At 37.3% G+C, this 26,991-nt stretch overlaps 1 protein-coding gene and 2 long non-coding RNA genes across 5 annotated transcripts; 2 read left to right on the top strand and 1 right to left on the bottom strand.

Moving 5' to 3' along the window:
• Nucleotides 1-2,344: 2,344 nt before the first annotated feature.
• On the bottom strand, nt 2,345-15,679 carry LOC593095 (lanC-like protein 2). 3 transcript variants are annotated; one of them, XM_030990816.1, is made up of 11 exons: nt 15,531-15,679; nt 14,776-14,948; nt 14,395-14,515; nt 12,588-12,795; nt 11,783-11,924; nt 10,920-11,060; nt 8,926-9,108; nt 8,273-8,449; nt 6,592-6,664; nt 3,566-3,660; nt 2,345-3,330 (listed from the first exon to the last, which is right to left on the bottom strand). In XM_030990816.1, the coding sequence occupies exons 2-10, from the start codon at nt 14,884-14,886 to the stop codon at nt 3,581-3,583; spliced, it is 1,236 nt and encodes a 411-aa protein (XP_030846676.1). In that variant the 5' UTR covers nt 14,887-14,948; nt 15,531-15,679; the 3' UTR covers nt 2,345-3,330; nt 3,566-3,580. The 3 variants fall into 3 exon arrangements, with proteins under 3 accessions (XP_030846676.1, XP_030846677.1, XP_030846678.1); XM_030990817.1 differs by having other exon boundaries at nt 15,564-15,679; XM_030990818.1 differs by lacking the exon at nt 15,531-15,679 and having other exon boundaries at nt 14,395-14,508; nt 14,776-14,878.
• A 645-nt stretch (nt 15,680-16,324) lies between these two features.
• On the top strand, nt 16,325-19,175 carry LOC115926196. The gene is made up of 3 exons (XR_004065013.1): nt 16,325-16,354; nt 17,787-17,911; nt 18,422-19,175. It is a non-coding gene; the product is annotated as an uncharacterized LOC115926196 (long non-coding RNA).
• Nucleotides 19,176-21,325: 2,150 nt separating this feature from the next.
• LOC115926195 lies at nt 21,326-25,471 on the top strand. The gene is made up of 3 exons (XR_004065012.1): nt 21,326-21,355; nt 23,841-23,965; nt 24,476-25,471. It is a non-coding gene; the product is annotated as an uncharacterized LOC115926195 (long non-coding RNA).
• Nucleotides 25,472-26,991: the final 1,520 nt, after the last annotated feature.

Genomic DNA, 26,991 nt, shown 5'->3' with positions numbered 1-26,991 from the left:
AAGAAGAAGGAAACCCCCTTATCTGTTACTTTTCAGAGATCACTGGACAGAATCATTCATATCTAAAACGTTAAAGTTGTTGTCTTTCATCTGTAAAATGACATCACCATTGGCTTTGTGTCTTCTTTTCAAACCCTAATTGCATGCATACCCCATCTCTTCTTCTTCTTCTCCTCAGGTATTTCTTCTTCTTCTACTCTCAGAGTCTCAGAGTCTACTCTAGGCTAGTCTCCCCATCTCTCTGTCTCCTCTCTCTCTCTCTAGCGCTCTCTCTCTCTCTCTCTCTCCCCCTGCCTCCTCTTATCCAAATCTCGGATCTACCATATAGGGATCGATGTATTCGGTCTTCGTATGTTTTAAGATTTTCATTGAGTGAGCTCGTTGTCTGGAAATTTGTTCTTTTATGTGATTTCTAATGAATACAAAGATTTCAGACAAATATTAACAGGAGGCCGAAAGAGTATTAAATTACTCCTTCATATTTCTATGAACACCTTACTTGACTACTTTTAGAGTTAGTTTTTAAACTAGTCATTACATTGTACTCAAAATTAGTTTCCATGAACTCGAATGAAAACATCAAAACCGAAGAAGATATTGTGTTCAATTAACTTTATTGAATAGAATTGCAGTGAACATACCAAATGCAGTGAAACCTTACAACTCACTTGAAACACATAAACATTTCTCTAAATATCAAGCACTTTGTTTTTCATGTCAAACCTGCATAAACAACAAGGAATTAATCATTAATCAATTTTGTTTTCCTCTGTACAAGAGTTTTTATGCATCTTTTTTTTTTCGCCCTCCTGATAATATTTGTGTGAAATGACCTCTTGTGGAATTCAATTCAATGACATGTTTGTATTTTGATCACTTACGTACATGCCTCAGCTGTTGCTAGTACCATATATGTATATTTCCAGGACAATGCTGTCGGATAAAGCTGTTGTTTGTTTGATGATTTTGCTTGTTTGTAATGATATGTACCCGCAGTTTTAAAATTGTAGTACTTCGTTATTTTTATTATGTAATCACAGACACATGCACAGCCCAATTGAGGTAACTTCTTTAAGTGAACATGCCTTCCTATACTTAATTCTCTCCTCATTTTTTTTTTCTTCTCTCTGTTCCATTTACTATTTTTGTACTTTCCTATCAACTTTCTGTTATATAAAATGTAATTTTCATAATAATATCTATAATGTTCTTTCGGTAACTGTGTTAATTTATTATGGGCGTTCCCAACTCAAGCTATGCTTTCCGGGTTTTCGCCTCCTTCCGTATCTGAATTATTTACTGTATACTCTATGTTGAAATAATTGTTACATATATCATGTATATATACATTATGTTTCATATTGTACTGTTGAGAAGGAAATAAATGTTAAAAATATAAAAAAATGAAAAAAACACCCTCTTGTCATCACTCTCTAATATTGCTTTAAAAAATTATAAGCTTGGACATTTATTTCAGATTTAGTACCTTTTACTATTCATTGCAATATTACGCTCCATGTTATTTTGTTGTCCTTCAAAGTTTTCTCGATAAAAACATAAAAATACATAGAGAAGTCGTACTTAGTATCTCATTATTAGTTCCCATGTTTGGTAACCTCACTGTTAAAAACCCCTCTTACTCCTAGAATCCAATGTAACAGAATGCTCAAGACTACTAATAAACTAATTCGTTCCATCTCTGATATTACTTTGTTTAGATCAAAATTAAAAACCTACCTAATGGAAAATGCATATTCAACCTAGCTCTTAAATTGTTACCTAGTTCTTAAATTGTTACCTAGTCCTTATATTGTTACCTTACCTTGTCATCTTATGTTTCATAATTTCACTTCATATTTGTTTTCTTGTCATTACTCTGTTTAGTTTTAATTGTATCAATATTGTAAAGCGCTTTGATATAAATGTTTTATGAAAAGCGCTATATAAGTATAAGTTATTATTATTATTATTAAAGGTAAAGCCCAGTATTGGAAACGCCCCAATTTCAAAAAATGAAATGGAAGCTCTCATTACCAATCATGTGAAAGAATATGTTTTGACTAATACACGATGATAAAAAATTTGCCGGGAAACCGCCTACTAATTCATATATTTGGTAAATTTGTTTCTCTCATGGTCTGTGAGAGATATAGGGTAGTCCCATATACATCTTTCTGTGTATAGTGCTTGTAATTTTACGAAGAATGGGCCAAAGTTCTTATCATTTTGATGATTCCAGAACCTTGCAGATGCTAGATGCTAGATGATCAACCTTTTCTGATCGATTCCACAACGTTTCTTTCACAATGCAATCGCATGACCATAACTGGTCTTTACCTTTAAACGAAATCAATAACTAGAAACTGTAGAACAGAATGAGTAATGAGCAACAACAAAAAACAATACTATAAATAATTAAAAAAAGACCTGACTCATTAGCCTCATAAGTGAAACATAGGGTCTCATGTGTTTTTCAGTGAATATAATTTTTAGCAAATCTGTCTCTGACCTCTTGAATGGTAATACCCAGTGTAGCTTCAGCTAGGGTAGACTGAAAAAGTAAAATTTATTCATTCAGGTATGTCAAAACGATCTTCTCATTGACAAATATCAGTAGCTATTACGCACTTTGCATTCTGGACTTTTGAGCCACTACATTTCCTTATTAAAGCTACCTTAGAATGGCTATGCCTTTCTTCCTGAAACAGGTGCCGTCATTGTGAAGTTTCTTTCCAAGGAAGATATCCTATGCTCCAGTTATCAATGAAACAAAGTGTTTAAAGTTAAAGCCCCACTGCACTACTTATAGCTACTTGCGTCCTCTATATAGCAAACAATGCCTAAGCGGTGATCGTTGGTCCCCATGGACCCCTTTTTTCTTATGTTAATTGAGAGCTGATTTGATGAGATAACCACCTGTCAGTGACCATGTAGGGAGGTCTAATCCCTCCTGGCCACACTAGTGCAGAGAGGCTTTAATATATAGTCAAACCCGACTATTGATGTCACCCAACGGAAACAGGGAAAGTAGTACCTGTAGACAAGTGGCCTTTCTAGACAGGTTCTACAGCATACATTTCATCCTGGAGGGAGACAAAATACATGACCACTATAGACAGGTGGACTTAATGGAGAGATGGCCACAAGGGCAGGTTTGACTGTATAACTATTCAAACCTTGGTGGCACAAGCGTGAAAGATACACTTCAAGTTTACTCAACAAAGTCCACACCAAGAACATTACTTGAATAATGGAGATATATAAGCCCTTCCTTCGAGACTGCTAGCAGCCGACTTCACCTACAGATGAGCATTCACTACTCACCAGTACCTAAAAACAAACAGAAACAAGGACATGCATGATGTTAACATAATTTATAAATAAAACCGACTTTTAAATCCCCCCCCCCACCCCCCGCCCACAAAAATATATATATATATAATATGTATGTACATGTTCATTCGATGGACTTTTGAGCAATACTAAAAGGGATTTTTCTTTTTAAATTTTTTTGTTTAAATGTTGTATTTTCATTGGATGGGGACTAAGGGGGAGAATGACTTACCTGATAAAGTCTTCTTCAGGTGACATAGAGGCCGGGGAATCTTGCATCATTTGGGTGAAGCAGGTCAGACAAGAAGTAAATCGTACCAGCCATGCCTGCATGTAGATACCATCGATAAACATTCATGTAATGAGTTATGAAGACAGAATCAACAAAGATGTCCTTAAAGTTCAAACTTGGACAAACTACCATCAAAATAGGAAGAAAGGGAAAGACCGATGTTTATATAACAAAACATTGAATTGGCTAAATAGTCTCTCTCTTTCGTTGGTGCTACAATATTTATTTTTCTTCAAAGGGGGTCTGGATTATGCAAACTATGGTCTATTTGCATTATTCATACCCTTGGAAACATGTGCCCCAGTTGCCTCTCTTTCCCTCTTTCTCCCTCTCTCTTTCAGTTCTCTCTCTCTCTCTCTCTCTCTCTCTCTTTCTCTCTCTCTCTCTCTTTCATCTCTTTCATCTCTTTCAGTTCTCTCTCTATCTCTCTCTCTTTCAGTTCTCTCCCTCTCTCTCTCTCTTGCAGTTCTCTCTCTTTCATCTCTTTCAGTTCTCTCCCTCTCTTTCTCTCTTTCTCCCTCTCTCTCTCTCTTTCTCTCTCTCTCTTTCTCTCTCTCTCTTTCTCTCTCTCTCTCTCTCTCACTCATTGTGTCTTCATATTTTCTATTTTATTTCTTCTCTCGACAGCACGTGATGCTAATATTTACTGCATCACTTTCTGAGCAAATATCCTACCTTTGCTGGAAGGAGCCATATACATGTATATAGTTTCTTTAAAATGAACTTTTCATATCTACTTTTTGTTTTCCTCGAGATTATTGAAATGGATTCAGAAATTGAAAATGATTTGTTATATTATATTCTTTTGTTATGTGATGTTAACTCCAATGATTAGTGAAATTGTAAACATGCATAAATAAATATATATATATATATATATATATATAAGATCCAAAATTCTTCCCAATTTTTGTATTTCTCTCCTGGTAAACAAAAGAAATATTTCACAATGCTTCAATCCACTTTAAAAAAAGGTCTCTCTAGAGGAAGGGTGTGGTTAATCCAAGGAGATTTTACAGAGCTTCTTTTTCATAAATGACACCCAAACAAAATCTTGGAGGATTTCAGACATGACGTGTTTTGAGTGGAATATTACACGATGTAACAAATTTTTTAAAGGATATCTTTGGTCTGACAAATCATTTGACTGAACAATCAAACCAGAACGTAAATGACGTAGCGCTCATCCGCATCTCGCAATATCGTAAATTTTATGTGGTACACTTTTGAACTGGTCAAAATATAATTTTTTTGTTATTTTTGGAATAAATTTGCATAAATTACCATAATCAATTATTGGAGAACAATTTCAAAATTCTGTGTAGAAGTTTAGTGTATCAGAGTTAGCTCTACGATATAAAAGCAAACCAAATCAAAATCGGTCAAAATATGAAGGAGAAGAAGCATTTTTTGTGATTTTGTTATTATTTTTGGAATAAATTTGCATAAAGTACCATAAATAATCAATGGAGCAAAATCTCAAAATTCTGTGTAGAAGTTTAGTGTTCCAAATTTAGCTCTACCAGATAAGGCAAACCAAATCAAAATCGGTCAAGAAATGAGGGAGAAGAAGCAATTTTTTGTTATTTTTGGAATAAATTTGCATAAATTACAATAATTAATTAATGGAGAACAATTTCAAAATTCTGTGTAGAAGTTTAGTGTACCAAAGTTAGCTCTACGATATAAAGCAAACCAAATCAAAATCGGTCAAAATATGAAGGAGAAGAAGCAATTTTTGTTATTTTGGAATAAATTTGCATAAATTACCATAATTAATTAATGGAGAACAATTTCAAAATTCTGTGTAGAAGTTTAGTGTACCAAATTTAGCTCTACCAGATAAAGCAAACCAAATCAAAATCGGTCGAGAAATGAAGGAGAAGAAGCATTTTTGTAATTTTGAATAAATTTGCATAAATTAGCATAGATAATGAATTTCACGATTCTGTGTAGAAGTTTTAAATCCCCCTCCTAGCCCTTTCATATGAAACAATTAGAATCAAAATCGGTTGAAAAATAACAAAGAAGAAGCATTTTGAAAACTGTGGATGGACGGACGGACCGACGACGGACGCCACGCCATGACATAAGCTCATCGAGCGCTTCGGGCCGGATTAGCTAAAATGTATTTCCTGTTTACATGTATGTCATTTTTGTTTTTGTCATCCTCCTCTATCTGATCACTTACTATGTGTACCTCATTTTCTTAAATTTACTCCATCTCCCCCTGTCTCCATCCATTTCTCTATGACCCTTTCTCGACAGCATGCACTTATGCTAATATTTAGTATCTCTGAGAAAACCGCATCACTTTCTGAACAAAGATGTTTCCTTTGCTGGACTGAGCCATATAGGTCAAAATACGAACTTTATTCATATAGTTTCCTTTCCTTTTAAATCTACTCTACTCATTACATCTACTCATTAAAAAAAAAAAGATTATATAGGATCCAAAATTCTTCCTGATTGATCTATTTGTCTCCTTCTAGACAAGATAATTATTCCAAAATGCTTCAATCCACTTAAAAATAAGGTTTCTTTACAGGAAGGGGATGGTTAATCCAAGGAGATTTTACGGAGCTTCATTTTCTTAATTTTGCTCCACCTCCCCTTGTCTCCATCCCTATATCTCTGACCCAGCCCACCCCAGTCCATTTCCCTCTCTTGACCTCTCTACTGCTCTCCTGGCTTCCTCCCCATCTACAATGTATTTATCTGCCTCCATCTTTCTCTCTCTAATCCTCTTTCTCCCACCTCCCCCCCCCCCCTCTCCCCCAAGCTCTATCACCATTTTCTACTCCCCCTTTCTCTCTCTCTCTTTCTCCTCCCTCCCCCTCTCTCCTTCTCCCCCCTCCCCCCTCTCTGTCTCACTTTCTCCCTCTCTCTCTCTTTCTCTCACTATCTTACACCCTCTTACCAACTTCCCAGAATCTCTTTCCTACTGCTACTCAAACCATATTTACCTTCCATAAGAGAGTAAGGTCTGTCTGCTAGCTTGCAGCCATGTTTACCATAGTCCATACACCATTCTGCAAACTGATCAAATAGACAAAGAAAACCGAAAATTCTATTTGAAATATTAAAGTTAAGGACCAGTTCTGGTCATGCGATTGCATTGTGAAAGAAACGTTGTGGAATCGATCAGAAAAGGTTGATCATCTAGTATAATTGGTGTGTACTGCAAGGTTCTGGATTCTGGAATCATCAAAATGATAAGAAATTGGGCCCAGTCTTGGTAAAGTTACAAGCACTGTTCACAAAAAAGATGTATACGGGACTACGCGACACGTGCGCGACACATGCGCGATATCTATCAGGTCCAAATAGATAATACCTTACCAAATATATCAATTAGTAGGCGGTTTCCCGGCAAAATTTGTATCATCACGTATTAGTAAAAACATATTCTTTCACATGATTAGAAATAAGAGCTTCCATTTCATTTTTTGAGAGGGGGGGGGGGGGCGTTTCAAAAACTGGTCTTTACCTTTAACTTAATTGCCCATAACCAAGAGAACTAAATCAGAATCCTGATCATTGGCAAACCAAGAAACACTATCCGTTTCAAATTTGAACTTTAAGAAGTACATGACTGCATAATAAAGAATCCCAGAAAAATCAGGTCACTGCATGAATCAATACAATACAAAGTAATGGGGACCCTGAGTGAGAGGGGTCTGGTTTAAAATGGGATCATAAACTTGACATACAACAGAAAGAGTCACTAATATGCATTAAATTTCGTATTTGATATGCAAAAATATGCAGTATACAAACTCTCTGATTTAGAAAAATTAATGATAATAATAATACAGTATAATAATTCAATTTTCAATTCAATTCAATTCAATACAGTATATTGAGGAGCGCTAAAAACAATAAGTACCATAGCACTTACAAATACAAATATATGAAAAGAAGACGACAAAAATTTAGTCTCACAGGAAATAGATAACACAGATCACTGGGGGAAAGATAAGTTTTTAGCGATATTTTGAAGGTGGCAAGACAGGTGATTTCCCTTATGGAAAGGGGGATGCTGTTCCACATCTTGATTCCTACAAAATATTCAAACTATGACAGACAAAATTTACCTAAATGTCTCTTTATAAGGATTAACTTATTTACAACAAATACCGGAATTAATTTAAAAAGAAAAGAAAAAAAAAGCCCTCTGTGATCTCTTAAATAAATGACAAAGCCACTTGACTTTGTCTTGAGGCAGAGTGCAGTTGCTAAATCACTTTGGACACAAATATTTAAAGGGACTTGGTAACATTGTTCAGATGAGAGAAAATGGTGCGACTTCAATGCTACATGTAGATGTACAATTAAAGATAATCTGAAAGTTTGAGTGAAAACGGACCATTATTAACGATAGAAATTGGGAAAGACTGATCTGATCGAATTTACTGTTAATCACTATTAGAAGGTGTTGCACAGTTACGCCTTCAAAGAAAACCATAAATATCTTTTTTGGTTTGAGAATTTTCTCAGGATTTTTTGCCTGTTAGAGGGTAAGTACAGTAGAAAGAATATAATAAGTAACATTTTGTACAAAAATTACACATTTTTTTCACCTTCAACAATGTTACCGAGTCACTTTAAATTAACCCTGCCCCTCAAAACAGTCAACATTCGTACCTTACACGCCTTGTATAAATACTGTTCATCCTTTGTAGCCTGATAGAGGGCCAAGAAAGCGTAAGCGTTGCCGGCCGTTCCGTGACACAAGCCGTAACCCTTCCGTAGGATGCCACGCTCCCAAACGACTGTGCCACAATCCACTGCTGCACTAAGGTACTTGGCATCACCAAACACCTACAACAACAATAATAATAATATAATAATAATTATATTCATAGTAATATAATATTGATAATAATGAAAATAATAATAACATTAATAATAACGATCACAATAATTATAACGATCACAATAATAAAAGCAATTACAATAAAAATAATAATAATAATGGATATTTTTATTGTGCACGTATCTAACTAGCAAGGTGCTCATAAGGCCCTACAATATTACCTGGGCTCTGATAGAATACCGATTTGGGCGCTATCAGCATACAAGGAATTCATTCCTACTGGTATCCATTTAACCCATGCTTTTGTCAGAGATCTCAACAACAACAATAATGAGTCGGAACAAAAAAATCATGGCACTAAATGTTCTGGTTAGTAGACGTTAGTTGAGTGTCATGATTTGCTTTTGTTTTATTATTTGCAGAAAAAAGGGAACTTGGGAAAACGGGTCAGGATTTAGATCTGTAAGGAACGTTAAATCACCTTATGAGCTTGAAGCAGCATGTGGACCACGCCCGGAGCCCCATGGCACCAGTGAATGAGCTTGTCTGATTGATTACCGAGCGACGATGGGAAGTTACCGGAAGGAAATCTGAGTTCGAGGATGTAGTCTACGGTAGGCTTGATGAGAGAGGGGAGGGATCCAGTTACCGTGTCAGATTTCACCTAAATAATAGAAAATATTATGCCGTATTGTTAAGCATTTATTTTTTAGTATAACTGAAGAAACGATAGAATTGAATGGTTTATTAAATATACTGAAAATAGCAGTCTGGGACCTGTCAGTTTACAATAAAAGCACCTGAAATACATAGCAATGTTTAAACAAGTATAACATAAAGCGAGAATACATTAATCTAAAAATTAATAAGATATAATATTATAACAAAAAAATAAGTATAACCAACACTATTCTAAAAGTTAATAGAGGGGTTTAATAGAACCTAAATCTGTTTCCAACTGCTGGAAAACCTAAATTACAGGTTACAGGCAAGAAGACCGTTAATTTGTCAAGCTTATTCAAGGAAATACCCATGAATATCTTTAAAGCATTTTAGTCTTTGTGATTGTAGTCCAGAACTCAAACTGGCTTAATGAAAGTGTGGAGGGATCTGCGAGACACGGTGGCAGAGTATTAATTCAGCTTCCTCTTTTATACAAATAACTAAATAAAAGAAAAGGGTAAATTGTGAATACTGTAAGTCCATCTTTAAAGGTATATACCAGTTTTGGAAACGCCCCACCCCCCTCAAAAAATGTAATGGAAGCTCTTATTCCCAATCATGTAAAAGAATATGTTTTGACTTATACGTGATGATACAAATATTGCCTGGAAACCGCCTACTAATTGATATATTCGGTCAATTATTATATCTATCCAGACTGGATAGATATCGCGTAGTCCTATATACATCTTTCTGTGTACAGTGCTTGTAACTTTACCAAGACTGAGCCAAATTTTTTATCATTTTGATGATTCCAGAACCTTGCAGTACTCACCAATGCTTATATGCTAGATGATCAACCTTTTCTGATCGATTCCACAACATTTCTTTCACAATGCAATCGCATGACCAGAACTGGTCTAAATCTTTAACTGCTTGAGAAAAAAGTGCTCCAAGGATACTATAAATCATGTTTACATGAATTCATAGAAAACAGAAATATGCCACTGTTGTATTTCTATCCAATCCAATCCAATCCATAAGATATTTGATATAGCACCTTTTCCTTGCATGCAGTTACAAAGCGCTGCACACACGCTCCACAATGTTTGGGCCACTTAAAACAACAGTTAGAGACTTCTCAGAGATCTATCTCTTCATAAACACCCGCAAGGATAATGCTCAAGTATTGAATTCATTTTTGGAGACACGGATTCACCGGGTGATTATTTCTAATGGTTATCTTACAGTCCAAAACACTTTAGGTCGATAATTCATCCCGGTTAGGAAATATGTTACATATTATACTGCCCTTGCCTCTTTGTAGAGGTGTCGTGGTCGAGTGGATAAGTCACCGGACTGTGGATCACAAGGTCCGCGGTTCAAGTCCCGCTGCGGCACTAATGTCCTTTGGCAAGACATTGATCTACATTTGCCACTCTCCACCCAGGTGTTAAAATGGGTACCCGGTAGGATGCGAAAGCTAATGTGGTTTGATTAGCAAGTGGCGCTTGTAAAATGGCGACTGGCTGGAATGCTCCCCAGGGAGTGGAGAATGTGCATACCTTGTGTGCGGGTAAGCCTGAATCCGATGACCGGGGTAATAATAATATGTTGTAAAGCGCTGTGATACACATGTATGTCTGTAAGAGCGCTATATAAATGCCAATATTATTATTATTATTATTCTGAGTCTCTTAAAGATTAACATGCATTCATATCATGCAACAATTAATATCTTTAATCAAGTGACAAGAGAAGGCAGAATATATTCTTTGACCCATTAAGAAGAGTATGGAATAATTGAGTTACCTGCATGAGCAGAGCAAGAATTCCAGCCATGCCATGAGCAGCTCCTACGTACTTCTTATTATGCCATTCAAACAGGAGAGGGGACTTGGACTTCTCTTTCTTGGCAAGCTTCTCACCAGAGTCTAAGATACATCTGCATACCTTATAAAAGAAAGGGGGAAGAAGCTGATAATAAGCCGAACCTGCTTTCAAAACTACCTGTTCAATAGATCTATAATAGACCATCCTTATGTATTTCAATAGAATAGTATTTTGCACAGAACCTTACAAAGAAGGGGAGGAAACTGATAGTAATTAAAGCCAACGTACCTGCTTTCAAAACTACATGTACCTGTTCAATCTATAATAGACCATCCTTATGCATTTCCATAGAAAAGTATTTCAAACAAAACTGATCTTACAGGTCATGTTTAAAGATAGACCACCTATAACTCTATTGGTTCCCTTTAGTAGATTTCATACAGTCTTTACTGTTTGTATTTTACTATGATGCATACCAATGGAATTTTGTGCATTTTTTAAAATTGAGATAACTTTCTGTACATTCAACTTGAGAAACTCTACCTGTATATTTAATATTAAGTAGGGTAGTAGCAAGTAATTAGGATAAACTAGTACCAGAAAGAAGGAATTTAAGCAGAAATTGTATAACAGTATCATTACTCACATTGAGCACAAGCATTTTATGCATCATCTTCCCATTTTTTAAAGATCATATCACCATAAGGACTAGAAGAACTTACAATGCATCTATTGAATAATTTTAATGAACTGGCATTAAAGAGACACTAGTATTACTAATACCTGGTACCAATTAGACTCACATTTTGGACATCCTAAACTCTTTTCACATGACATGTTACCTTGTTGATGATACCTGGATCAATGTTCCCCTCCCCGAGGTGCTTCTGTAGGAAGAGCAAAGCATAGAGGTACCCCACCCTTCCATAGAGGAGTTCATCAGGAAGGCTTGGATCCTCGGTCAATCGGACAAAGCTCTGCAATCTAAGAATAAAGAAGACTAACAGACCTTTGATGATATCTGGAGCAATGTTCCCCTCTCCAAGTTGCTTCCGCATCAAATTCAGTAGAACTTTGCAGGAATTATGAATATATGTCATGTATATCCTATCTGTGAAATTTAAACGTTAGCAGTGTCTTAATATTCAAATTATGCAAGGAAGCCCGTTATTTTCTAGACTTCACTGTAAGACACTATTGAGTGACTGACTGACTTTTTTTTCTTCTTTGGTAATAACATACATAAAATGAGCTGTAAAGGGAATATGAGCATTTGTCTACATCAATAACCCACTTCTTGTAATGGCCAAAATTAAACTGATTGAATCTTTGCGCAGCACAAAACGTACAACCATTCAGTACAATGGTCTGAAAATCAGATTATTACTTACTGGCTCTATAGCTCTTAAGTCGATTTGACAACTAATAGTCTTTATTTTCCCACTTAAAGTATTGTTTAAGCCCCCTTTTTTTAGGGAAGTTTTGAACTAGTATTATCATTCAAATGCTGTTGGAATTTAACCTCTTTATTTTTTGGGCCTGCAAATAGGACAGAGTACCTTTAAGGCTGAATCACATGCAGTACGCACTGCACCAAAACTAGAGCATTGCATATAATATCTTTACAGAACTACAAAGAGCTCTTACTTGTCGATACACTGCTGAGCTTCCGTTTGCTTGCCCATTTTGTGATAAAGCAAGCAGCCCACCGCCAGCGGGCCTGCATCTCCACACATGAAAGTCACTCTGCGGCCTTTCAAGTGCTGTAGAGGGCGCTTTATATATTCATAGCCCCGACTGAGGTACTCTTCTGTTTTGTTTAGGGTGTACAAGTGAAGGTACAACAGGGATATACCTGGAGTGGAAATGAAATGATATAGAAGGTGTTAAATAGAAAACATGTTTTTGTATTCATTGTATGGCCCTTTTATCATATTGCTTTAGGAATCAAGTAGGTCTTGAGTTCATTTGTCCAGATTTAGAGTGAAGAACTTGCTCTCACTCCTTCTCTCTCTGTCTCCCTCCATCGTCTCTGTGTCTGTCTCTGTCTGTCTGTCTCTCTCTCTCTCTCTCTCTCTCTCTCTCTCTTTTATGCATTTGTATTCTCTGTTTTATATCAATCACTGAAATTTGGGACTGGTATCACATTAGTATTATATAAAGCTGATGGGGCCTTTTCTTCAAATGTTGCAGAAACTGGAAGATTGTCTACATGCCATTCGCTCCTGGTTGACTGAAAACTTTCTTCTCTTGAACGACAACAAGATGGAAGTGCTCCACCTGTTTTCTCACCGAAGAAGAAATACAATAGAACTCCCTCGGATTCAAATAACAAATGGTTCTGTAAATTCCTCCAAAACAGTTGTTAACTTAGGTGTCACGTTTGATCAAAACCTTTCAATGCGCCCCCATGTAAATAGTATCTGTCGTAAAGCATCCTTCGCCCTGAGAAAAATTGGTAAAATTCGTAAATTCCTTTCCAAGTCATCCACTGAAATCCTCGTCCACGCATTTATCAGTTCACTCCTTGACAGTTGTAATAGCTTGCTCCATGGAATTCCAGAAAAAGATATGGCCAAGCTGCAAAGAATCCAGAACTCTGCAGCACGTCTAGTGTCTCTCACCAAAAAACATGACCATATTACACCAACCCTTAAACAATTGCATTGGCTCCCCATTCAATTTCGTGTCCAGTTCAAAGTTCTTCTTTTAACCTTCAAGTCTCTTCATGGTCATGCCCCAAATTATCTTTCTGAACTGATTCAATTATACACACCCAACAGGCCCCTTCGTTCTGCAAATCAAACTCTCTTGACTGTTAAAAAAGCAAAAACAAAATACTTTGGTGATAGGTCCTTTTCATGCTCTGCTCCACGTCTGTGGAATTCTCTCCCAGCCTCCATTCGTTCCATCTCTGATATTACTTTGTTTAGATCAAAATTAAAAACCTACCTAATGGAAAATGCATATTCAACCTAGCTCTTAAATTGTTACCTAGTTCTTAAGTTGTTACCTAGTTCTTATATTGTTACCTTACCTTGTTATGTTATGTTTCATAATTTCACTTCATATTTGTTTTCTTGTCATTACTCTGTATAGTTTTAATTGTATCAATATTGTAAAGCGCTTTGATATAAATGTTTTATGAAAAGCGCTATATAAGTAAAAGTTATTATTATTATTATTATTTCTCTACAATACGCTGCAATTTTGAGGATCATACAAATGTCATGGATGGTTTTACAAGTTTATCTCATGCTTTCTAAAACACAATGTCAAATTGCTCTCAAAATTTGAATGACAGTGAGAGAGTATAATGTGAGGTAGACTAAAAATTGTGATTATTTCTTCATTATCTTGTAAGCTTATTAAACCTAGTAGTCGAATACACAAAATGTCCGCTTGATTCCGCTATGTTTGTATTTTCTGATATTTCTGCTTTTTCATCATTTACCTGTGACTCCTGTGTAGACTGACTGGTCACTTTCATCGCAGTCCCTCCGGAGTCCAGACTCCATCTGACCGACCAGATGACCGATCGACTGGTACAGCCGCTTTGAGAAGGAATCTGTAAGCTTCATCAGACAAAGAGAATGTAAGGAAACGGGCTCAGGACGAAAATTATCAATGTGTACTTTAGTCTATATCCAATTGGTTTAAATTGGTACTACCGTATGTCCCTTTAGCAGCCAACATCAAATTCTGTAGAACTTTGCAAGAATTATGAATATGTCACGTATGACCTATTTGTGAAATTTAAACGTTAGCAGTGTGCTAATATTAAAAATAGAATCTGTATAATTTATTATGAATTAATCTCTTATATATAATTTACCTTTCCATTCTGTATGATGTTGGTTGCTAACTCTGCAGAGAATGGCGAATATGGATTTGTGAATTCACTCCCGTCCGAAGACGATGCTTCATCGTGTTTCCGTTTACTCATTACTGAACAAGCGAAATACTTCTCTGACCAAGCAGTAACTCCTAGCTCCTAGCTTGCTCCGACTGTGCAGATTTTATTCATGGGTGCGAGAATGAAAGAAATCAAAATGACGAAGAGTGTACGGTTAGGCCAAGAAACTAAAAGGGAAGAGAGAGGAGCAGAGGAGGGGAGAGGCGAGAGGCAAGGAGTGGAGGAGAGAGGAGGAGAGAGGAGAGAAGAGATTCATCGAAAGAGAGACTGTACATTACGAACAACAAATGTTTTTCTTTTTTGTTCCACCAACATTGACAAATGGAAGAGAAGAAATATTATAATTTAGGGCCGGGGTCAATCTTGTTTTTTATTTTTATGTCATTAGACTTCAGAAATTACATTTGCTTTACTTATCATGTTGGTAGATTTGTATTTCTTCCAATCAACATGAAAAAGAAAAGAAATTTAAGTGTTTGATCGCTGATCTTCCCATTCGAATTCCATCACATCAACATTTTAGTTTGATCTAGATCTGGACTTACGCGAATACAAGGATGTGGGACCGAACATACTGTTTGATGGCGAAATTAATAGACTCTAGTCTACTTTTATTCATCAGTAACAATAAGGAACTAAAATCTTGATTCAGATTAATTATTCTACATATTTACCCATATGACCCTTTAAATTCTGAATTTCCGTACAGATGATTTTATGATGATGCGGGACTTCGTCCTTTGGATGCGCGACGAGCAGAAAAAAGCGATGGTACGTGCGTAACTTATCATTACACATGTGGGCGTGGCAGATTTATGAACCCCACATGAGCGGGTCCAGGGGTGGGAAAAGGGCAGGCGTGGCCAGGGTCGGGTCCAGCCGGCGACGAAGGAGGGGGTCTGAGAAAACATTTAGCGGGGACTCAGCCGACCGGCCGACTAACGGGGGGGGGGGGGGGTATGGTGAGGGGAGGGGGGGGGGGTAGTGAGCACCTTTTTTTGTGTGTGTGTGTGTGGGGGGGGTATGAAGCTCTATTTTGTTTTTCAAAGAGATTCGATCATACACAGTATGTCCTCCGTAGGAGGACTAGAGGGCCAACTAAAATCGTGACCTTTGACATTTCATAGGTTTTGCATTGGATGCATTATGGGGGTTTTGTCCGATTTGAACGACGGTTTTGGAGGGTCAATGAATATTCATGAGCAATGACGTCAAAAATACGCCAACTTCTGTTTGTTGATTGGCCATCGACAAAATGTTTTATGTATTAGGTCATGCATAAAACATTTTTTGCATTCCCAGAATTCCCTACGATTTGACCACGAAAATGGCGGTTGTATGAACTGCAACTTTCAAGTTATTCAATTACGAACAATGAAACATTTTTCTTTTAAGTGAATTTCTATTATAATAGAAGTTTGTCAAGTACATCTCAGTGAAGCAGAAAATCTTCAGGCGAACATTGACATCGAAGTGATACCCTATGATATCAAGAAAAGTAAGTAAAGATCCATTTTGTGTGAAGGTCTCTGAAATGATTGTGATGTGTTCGTCATTGCAGTGAGCGGCTCTCCGCATTGTCACAACGTATTACCCGGTTAACCCCCTACCCCATCCTCTTTTCTTTCTTCTGACCAAAGAATATTAACTGATTGAATGAACTAGTAATATAAATCATCGACGGTAATATTTTTAGAAACAATCAGGATTTTACCGTAGGTTATTTCATTAGAGCACATCTCATAATTTTAAGTTCAGTTCATAGCTTGATTACCGATAGTAATCGGTCGTAGATGTGGACCTGTTGTAGACTGCGCAAATGGCTCATTGCTAGTCCAAGCCGACGAGATCTCGTCGAGCGGTTTATGATTTTCAATTCGCCGGTGCTAGCCGGCTGTAACACTCCACCAAGAAGCGACTGCGTATCCTGAGGTGGCGTGGCTATAACTTTACAGTGTGTTACTGTAAAGCCTAGACCTCTACTAGACTAGTATTCATAGCATAGTCTAGCCTGAATTTTCTGTCTCTTTCGTTCGTTAGCCTCTGATTTGGGTAGGGTCGCCTCCTCTCTTTAGCTGACCTACCCAAATCAGAGGCTAACGAACGAAAGAGACAGAAAAATTCGGGCTAAGGCTATATTAAGCAGAGCCTAGGCTAGGCTAGGTCTACCGTCTAGTCTAGATCTAGCACTTAACTAAGTATAAACAGCAATTAACCCCGCATCTAGTATAGACCTATATCTAGGGCTAGATTCTAGGCCTAATGCATTCTAATAAAAATAAAAAAGACTAGAAATCTAGACCTAAATGCCTGGTTTAGGTGGGTCAATGTGGAAGTTATGGAGGGGGGGGGGGGGGTGCACAATCATTCTGTGTCCCCTTATTCAGATGTGGCATAGGGACGGGTCTAGATGTAGGTCTAAAGCCCCTTACTAGTAGGGTCTACTAATAATATTAAAAATAGGCAATTAGATCTAGATCTATAGCTTGTGTTATGCCATAGCTTAGCAAAGACTTCCATAGCCATGGGTCTAGGCTCGTTTTGCTCCACTACTAGACTAGTCGTGCGCATGTGTCATTATTGTGATCCAGGTCCAGATTCAGCTTAGTTTGAATGTAGATCTAGGCTAGATCTACCAACAACAACAAAAACAAAACAAAAAAGGTATCTCCTCCCCCCCCCCCCCCCCCCCCTCCCACTTCCCCTGATTTCGCTCTTAGTTATGTCATTGTGCCTTGTTTGAAATAATTGGTTTATTTTCAGGATTTTATGCCACCCCTTTTATGTCGGTGAGAATTCTGGATCCAACCCTACATATGACATGGATATTTCTTTCTCTAGGACATGAACAAAGTTATAAACTGATAACTAATGCATGCATTTGATATTAGCAGGAACCTTACTAAGTTTCTGTTTTCTTTTAATTGTAGATCCTATGGAACAAAGAAGCAGATAATGATCACAGAAGTGCAACAAAGACCACCAGGACCTGATCATCAAATGTTATGGTGTAGATCTAATCAGGAACAAGACACCTAAGTTGAACTCTGGCAAGGTATGTTTGTATGAAGTTCAAAAATATTCAGGCTGTATAATCTAAGCCCATGCGAACACCGCACTCGACTTGGACTATATACAAAGATTTGGGGAACTGTCATCTTGTGTTGCATTATATCTGGTAATTCTCATTTATTCTCTAGCTTTATTTAGGTGACAAACTATGGTGTTGCTACAGTTTATTCTCTCATCATATTAAAAGACATACTCAAAGGCATTTTTTCCTAAATATTACATTATATATAACAAACTTTTGTTCACAAAAGTCTAGCAAATAATAACTTAAAATAAATTGGAAATTACTTTTAAAATAATTGGAAATACATCTAAACCTCTACTCTTCTCTTAAAAAAGGCCCTATCAGATAGACATAAGTTTATCATTTTTTAGTAAAATTAAAATGCAAGACCTAAACAAAAGTGGGGAGGTACTATTTTTGAAAATCCAATATAATGCAGCAGTTTTAATCTTATTTGATTTCTCCTCTCTTTTTGTTTTTATTATTCAGGTTGTCCCATGCAGAAGGTTTGATACCCAGGCTTCTTTTGTACAAGTCCCTAGTCCACCCTCATCTTGAGAACTGTTCCGGTGTCTGGGATCCCTACAACATCTCAGATGTCCAGGACGCTACTTCACAATGGGGACCACAAGAGAAGCAGCAGTTTGACTGAGATGATCAGCACCTTTTAGTTGCCTACTATATCTACAACTACAAGGCACTCTGCAAGAAGACTGGGAATGGTGCACAAGATAGTCGATGGTCTCTCCGCTCTTCCTTGAAAATTTTGCCACTGCACTACTTATACCTACTTGCGCCCTCTATATATCAAACAATGCCTAATCTGTGCCTGTTGGTCCCCCATGATCCTCTTTTTCTTATATTAATTGAGAGCTGATTTGATGAGATAACCACCTGTCAGTGACCTTGCAGGGTGGTCTTATCCCCCAGACCAAACTAGACCAAACGGGCTTTAACAAATCACGAGCAGGAAGTACCATGACATGACCCTCCAGTTGCACCAAGCCAGAAGCGACATAGGTAGACAAGTTTGTATGTGCCCAACACTCTGTCCCAAAGTTAATGGAACTGACTTCCAGCAAATATAGTGCATGCTGACAGTCCAGAGAACTGCCAGGGACTACTTCTGAGGCATCTATTATCCTTATCCCACTTAGAAACAATCTGTCTTCCTCACACCACTTGTAATCTTTAGTATTAGTTCATCTTCCTGATAGGCTACAACGCCTTTTGAAGATTACCAGAAGAAGAAGAAGAAGATATATCGAGGATCATGAAAGTAATCATTTGTTCTTTTAAATGCGTGTACATGTAACATAGTCTTTTGATATATTTAATCTTAAGTCAAGTTCTGACAAAATATGAGTGATGCTGAACTGGATAGTAAATTGAAGGGGAGGGGGGATAAAATGATGTAGTTCAATAGTAAGACTGTATTAATATAATTAATATTAATAATAATAACAATATTAAAAATAGTAACAATAATGACAATGATCATGATAATAGCAATAATAATAATGATAATACAGGTAGTAGTAAAAACAACAACAATAATGTCCAATGTAAGATAAAGTACTCATAAAACTCAGTATATACCTGTGCTTTACATAATAAAATAGCATGTTGATATTATTGGAATATTTTTTTCTTCAAAATCTACAGTAAATTTTTACAACTGAAAGATTTGAATTCAAGAGACAGCACCCCCCTCCCCCCATCCATTTGTCATCATTTTGTTGATGTCATGTTGGATTTAAAAAGACTTTATAGAAACAAAATATGTTGATAAATGAGTTCATAAATGTTAATAAATCAGTTAATACTGCTGAATTCTGTTCTTTTCATTTTCTTATTTTGTGAAATATATGTGATGATGCTGGTGATTATGATGATGTAGGCACTCTGTAATGATAATGCTGTATGACTGAGGTGAGATGGGGGCTGATGCAGTCTTGTGTAGAATTGAGTATGGTGTTCGACCTTTTGATGTTTGTTTATATCTGGCATCAGCGAGATAGATTTAACCATCTTTCCTAATGAGAGAGAAAGCGGAAATGTAACAAGAGAGTGGGCAAGACTAATGTATAAATGCAGTATAAAAAATGGTTTACAATAAAGATGAGGGGAGGGGGGTTAAATAAAGAATAAGTCGATGCCGAAATGATGAAAGCATAGGTAATAGGTAATAGAGCCTATGGAAATGTCACTATTAGAAGGGGTCTCTGTATTGAAAATGTTACTGTTGGGGGGAGGGGGAATTAAAAAAAAATCAGTGGCGACGAATGCAAGAATGAAAAGAACGAGACAAAATTGAAATTTCATTGGGGATGGGGCACAATATGAAGATCATTGAAGTCGAGGTGAGAATGATTCATTAATTGGACACTAACAATATGAAAATATCACTTGTAAAGTGGGCTAAATGATCGGTGCAATTTGTCTGATTTAAAAAATATTTAAGTTAATAAACGAACAAAAAAAAGAGGTAAAAAATGAATTGAGTGAAATGGGGTCATTATTTTTGCCTTTTAACTGAACTGAATTTTTTTAAATGTACTTTCCATCCTAGTGACAGTGAAGTTTGTGGCCCCAACTAATTAAGTCAACCATTTAAAAGTCTTTCCCCCTCCCCCCCCCCCCCCCCCCCCCCCCCCTCCTCCCCACACACCTCCCCAACTCTGACTTTTGTTCTACATTTATATATCCGGCCCAATTAGGATTCTGTCGATATAGTAACGCATGCGCATTGTCTTTTTTTCATTGCGATAATATGCTAATAAGTGGAAAAGAGCTCATGAATATTCAAAATTTTAATTTAAATATTTTGCGCGCTGCGCGCAGTCCAAAATCCCCATTTCGCTGGTGCACTAAACACTTGTCGTCTTCATAGGCTAATACACGATAAATGGAAGCAGTGTGCACTTTTGACCCTCCAAAATTTCCCCATGGCTAGACGGATGCAGAAGCGGAGTTGAACCCCCCTGCACAGTATGTCCTCCGTAGGAGGACTAGAGGGCCAACTAAAATCGTGACCTTTGACATTTCATAGGTTTTGCATTGGATGCATTATGGGGGTTTTGTCCGATTTGAACGACGGTTTTGGAGGGTCAATGAATATTCATGAGCAATGACGTCAAAAATACGCCAACTTCTGTTTGTTGATTGGCCATCGACAAAATGTTTTATGTATTAGGTCATGCATAAAACATTTTTTGCATTCCCAGAATTCCCTACGATTTGACCACGAAAATGGCGGTTGTATGAACTGCAACTTTCAAGTTATTCAATTACGAACAATGAAACATTTTTCTTTTAAGTGAATTTCTATTATAATAGAAGTTTGTCAAGTACATCTCAGTGAAGCAGAAAATCTTCAGGCGAACATTGACATCGAAGTGATACCCTATGATATCAAGAAAAGTAAGTAAAGATCCATTTTGTGTGAAGGTCTCTGAAATGATTGTGATGTGTTCGTCATTGCAGTGAGCGGCTCTCCGCATTGTCACAACGTATTACCCGGTTAACCCCCTACCCCATCCTCTTTTCTTTCTTCTGACCAAAGAATATTAACTGATTGAATGAACTAGTAATATAAATCATCGACGGTAATATTTTTAGAAACAATCAGGATTTTACCGTAGGTTATTTCATTAGAGCACATCTCATAATTTTAAGTTCAGTTCATAGCTTGATTACCGATAGTAATCGGTCGTAGATGTGGACCTGTTGTAGACTGCGCAAATGGCTCATTGCTAGTCCAAGCCGACGAGATCTCGTCGAGCGGTTTATGATTTTCAATTCGCCGGTGCTAGCCGGCTGTAACACTCCACCAAGAAGCGACTGCGTATCCTGAGGTGGCGTGGCTATAACTTTACAGTGTGTTACTGTAAAGCCTAGACCTCTACTAGACTAGTATTCATAGCATAGTCTAGCCTGAATTTTCTGTCTCTTTCGTTCGTTAGCCTCTGATTTGGGTAGGGTCGCCTCCTCTCTTTAGCTGACCTACCCAAATCAGAGGCTAACGAACGAAAGAGACAGAAAAATTCGGGCTAAGGCTATATTAATAGGGTGTCTGAACGATTTTTCAATTTTCAATTTGGGATCGTTTTTCACCATTTTTGTTTGATATTTGAATAAAAAATGTTATCAGAATAATACATTTCAAATTTCAAGTCTCACCGATGTTTCTATCAAAAGTTACAGCCCCTCCAACACGCTGGTATATTCATATCATTTTGGTCAAAATCGACGAAAAAGACGTCCACGCAGAGTGATGTTGTTTTGCTAAATTTAGCCAAACAGCTGTATCGCGCGATATGCAAGCGTATGCATATCGTACGCATGCTGCTAAGCCAATCCGCGACTTGCAGCTTGAGCTACGCTGTCTCCGCGACATGTGCGATTGACTAGTATGGTTGGCGTTCGTCACACAATAAACCCGGAAGTGAATGCACGTTATAGTCAATGGCAATATCGCGGAGACAACGCACGTTGTCTCCGCGATATTGCCATTGACTATAACGTGTATTCACTTCCGGGTTTATCGAGGGAATTGCCAACCATAATTTCAGTCACTATAACGTGTAATTGAATTTGGGGTTTCGTTCGTGCGCGGAGATGTTACGCGATGTAACCATGGTTTGGACTGAGCGGAGCGCACGCCTCCTAATTAGCTGATCCACCAAATAGCGAGAAGGGTATTTTTAAACTGTTATCAGTTGTGATCCCTGGGGGCTAGCGAAAATATAATCACATAGAATTGTTCCTTAGGACTGGGACTACTTATCGATCGGGGCGTCATATCTCAAAAGTGACAAACCTCAGAGTTAGCCAGGACACAATGTTTAAATTGCTGTTTTGACCAAGATATTTTTAGAATTTCGGGGGCTACGCCCCTTTGGAAATATTGGAATTCACCTGCTCTTTCATATGACACCTCATTCATTGATTATCACCTTCAGGATCACAACTGATAAAGGTTTGAATCTCGATTTGAAAAAAAAAATTTGACTTTTTTTGCATGGTCGCGCAATGCACGTAGGCTGCATAGGGATGCGTGTAATCTCTATGGGAAGAATTTTAGCACACAACATCGGGTGCGCGATCAGACACCCTAATATTAAGCAGAGCCTAGGCTAGGCTAGGTCTACCGTCTAGTCTAGATCTAGCACTTAACTAAGTATAAACAGCAATTAACCCCGCATCTAGTATAGACCTATATCTAGGGCTAGATTCTAGGCCTAATGCATTCTAATAAAAATAAAAAGACTAGAAATCTAGACCTAAATGCCTGGTTTAGGTGGGTCAATGTGGAAGTTATGGAGGGGGGGGGGGGGTGCACAATCATTCTGTGTCCCCTTATTCAGATGTGGCATAGGGACGGGTCTAGATGTAGGTCTAAAGCCCCTTACTAGTAGGGTCTACTAATAATATTAAAAATAGGCAATTAGATCTAGATCTATAGCTTGTGTTATGCCATAGCTTAGCAAAGACTTCCATAGCCATGGGTCTAGGCTCGTTTTGCTCCACTACTAGACTAGTCGTGCGCATGTGTCATTATTGTGATCCAGGTCCAGATTCAGCTTAGTTTGAATGTAGATCTAGGCTAGATCTACCAACAACAACAAAAACAAAACAAAAAAGGTATCTCCTCCCCCCCCCCCCCCCCTCCCACTTCCCCTGATTTCGCTCTTAGTTATGTCATTGTGCCTTGTTTGAAATAATTGGTTTATTTTCAGGATTTTATGCCACCCCTTTTATGTCGGTGAGAATTCTGGATCCAACCCTACATATGACATGGATATTTCTTTCTCTAGGACATGAACAAAGTTATAAACTGATAACTAATGCATGCATTTGATATTAGCAGGAACCTTACTAAGTTTCTGTTTTCTTTTAATTGTAGATCCTATGGAACAAAGAAGCAGATAATGATCACAGAAGTGCAACAAAGACCACCAGGACCTGATCATCAAATGTTATGGTGTAGATCTAATCAGGAACAAGACACCTAAGTTGAACTCTGGCAAGGTATGTTTGTATGAAGTTCAAAAATATTCAGGCTGTATAATCTAAGCCCATGCGAACACCGCACTCGACTTGGACTATATACAAAGATTTGGGGAACTGTCATCTTGTGTTGCATTATATCTGGTAATTCTCATTTATTCTCTAGCTTTATTTAGGTGACAAACTATGGTGTTGCTACAGTTTATTCTCTCATCATATTAAAAGACATACTCAAAGGCATTTTTTCCTAAATATTACATTATATATAACAAACTTTTGTTCACAAAAGTCTAGCAAATAATAACTTAAAATAAATTGGAAATTACTTTTAAAATAATTGGAAATACATCTAAACCTCTACTCTTCTCTTAAAAAAGGCCCTATCAGATAGACATAAGTTTATCATTTTTTAGTAAAATTAAAATGCAAGACCTAAACAAAAGTGGGGAGGTACTATTTTTGAAAATCCAATATAATGCAGCAGTTTTAATCTTATTTGATTTCTCCTCTCTTTTTGTTTTTATTATTCAGGTTGTCCCATGCAGAAGGTTTGATACCCAGGCTTCTTTTGTACAAGTCCCTAGTCCACCCTCATCTTGAGAACTGTTCCGGTGTCTGGGATCCCTACAACATCTCAGATGTCCAGGACGCTACTTCACAATGGGGACCACAAGAGAAGCAGCAGTTTGACTGAGATGATCAGCACCTTTTAGTTGCCTACTATATCTACAACTACAAGGCACTCTGCAAGAAGACTGGAATGGTGCACAAGATAGTCGATGGTCTCTCCGCTCTTCCTTGAAAATTTTGCCACTGCACTACTTATACCTACTTGCGCCCTCTATATATCAAACAATGCCTAATCTGTGCCTGTTGGTCCCCCATGATCCTCTTTTTCTTATATTAATTGAGAGCTGATTTGATGAGATAACCACCTGTCAGTGACCTTGCAGGGTGGTCTTATCCCCCAGACCAAACTAGACCAAACGGGCTTTAACAAATCACGAGCAGGAAGTACCATGACATGACCCTCCAGTTGCACCAAGCCAGAAGCGACATAGGTAGACAAGTTTGTATGTGCCCAACACTCTGTCCCAAAGTTAATGGAACTGACTTCCAGCAAATATAGTGCATGCTGACAGTCCAGAGAACTGCCAGGGACTACTTCTGAGGCATCTATTATCCTTATCCCACTTAGAAACAATCTGTCTTCCTCACACCACTTGTAATCTTTAGTATTAGTTCATCTTCCTGATAGGCTACAACGCCTTTTGAAGATTACCAGAAGAAGAAGAAGAAGATATATCGAGGATCATGAAAGTAATCATTTGTTCTTTTAAATGCGTGTACATGTAACATAGTCTTTTGATATATTTAATCTTAAGTCAAGTTCTGACAAAAATATGAGTGATGCTGAACTGGATAGTAAATTGAAGGGGAGGGGGATAAAATGATGTAGTTCAATAGTAAGACTGTATTAATATAATTAATATTAATAATAATAACAATATTAAAAATAGTAACAATAATGACAATGATCATGATAATAGCAATAATAATAATGATAATACAGGTAGTAGTAAAAACAACAACAATAATGTCCAATGTAAGATAAAGTACTCATAAAACTCAGTATATACCTGTGCTTTACATAATAAAATAGCATGTTGATATTATTGGAATATTTTTTTCTTCAAAATCTACAGTAAATTTTTACAACTGAAAGATTTGAATTCAAGAGACAGCACCCCCCTCCCCCCATCCATTTGTCATCATTTTGTTGATGTCATGTTGGATTTAAAAAGACTTTATAGAAACAAAATATGTTGATAAATGAGTTCATAAATGTTAATAAATCAGTTAATACTGCTGAATTCTGTTCTTTTCATTTTCTTATTTTGTGAAATATATGTGATGATGCTGGTGATTATGATGATGTAGGCACTCTGTAATGATAATGCTGTATGACTGAGGTGAGATGGGGGCTGATGCAGTCTTGTGTAGAATTGAGTATGGTGTTCGACCTTTTGATGTTTGTTTATATCTGGCATCAGCGAGATAGATTTAACCATCTTTCCTAATGAGAGAGAAAGCGGAAATGTAACAAGAGAGTGGGCAAGACTAATGTATAAATGCAGTATAAAAAATGGTTTACAATAAAGATGAGGGGAGGGGGGTTAAATAAAGAATAAGTCGATGCCGAAATGATGAAAGCATAGGTAATAGGTAATAGAGCCTATGGAAATGTCACTATTAGAAGGGGTCTCTGTATTGAAAATGTTACTGTTGGGGGGAGGGGGAATTAAAAAAAAATCAGTGGCGACGAATGCAAGAATGAAAAGAACGAGACAAAATTGAAATTTCATTGGGGATGGGGCACAATATGAAGATCATTGAAGTCGAGGTGAGAATGATTCATTAATTGGACACTAACAATATGAAAATATCACTTGTAAAGTGGGCTAAATGATCGGTGCAATTTGTCTGATTTAAAAAATATTTAAGTTAATAAACGAACAAAAAAAAAGAGGTAAAAAATGAATTGAGTGAAATGGGGTCATTATTTTTGCCTTTTAACTGAACTGAATTTTTTTAAATGTACTTTCCATCCTAGTGACAGTGAAGTTTGTGGCCCCAACTAATTAAGTCAACCATTTAAAAGTCTTTCCCCTCCCCCCCCCCCCCCCCCCCCCCCCCCCCCCTCCTCCCCACACACACCTCCCCAACTCTGACTTTTGTTCTACATTTATATATCCGGCCCAATTAGGATTCTGTCGATATAGTAACGCATGCGCATTGTCTTTTTTTCATTGCGATAATATGCTAATAAGTGGAAAAGAGCTCATGAATATTCAAAATTTTAATTTAAATATTTTGCGCGCTGCGCGCAGTCCAAAATCCCCATTTCGCTGGTGCACTAAACACTTGTCGTCTTCATAGGCTAATACACGATAAATGGAAGCAGTGTGCACTTTTGACCCTCCAAAATTTCCCCATGGCTAGACGGATGCAGAAGCGGAGTTGAACCCCCCTGTTGTTTTTAATCA

The sequence above is a fragment of the Strongylocentrotus purpuratus genome, unplaced genomic scaffold (genome assembly GCF_000002235.5).
Source record: "Strongylocentrotus purpuratus isolate Spur 01 unplaced genomic scaffold, Spur_5.0 spur5_scaffold_19, whole genome shotgun sequence".
Classification (NCBI taxonomy): Eukaryota; Metazoa; Echinodermata; class Echinoidea; order Camarodonta; family Strongylocentrotidae; genus Strongylocentrotus; species Strongylocentrotus purpuratus.
Note: the sequence above shows the minus strand (reverse complement) of the source record. Positions and strands in the feature narration are given on the sequence as shown.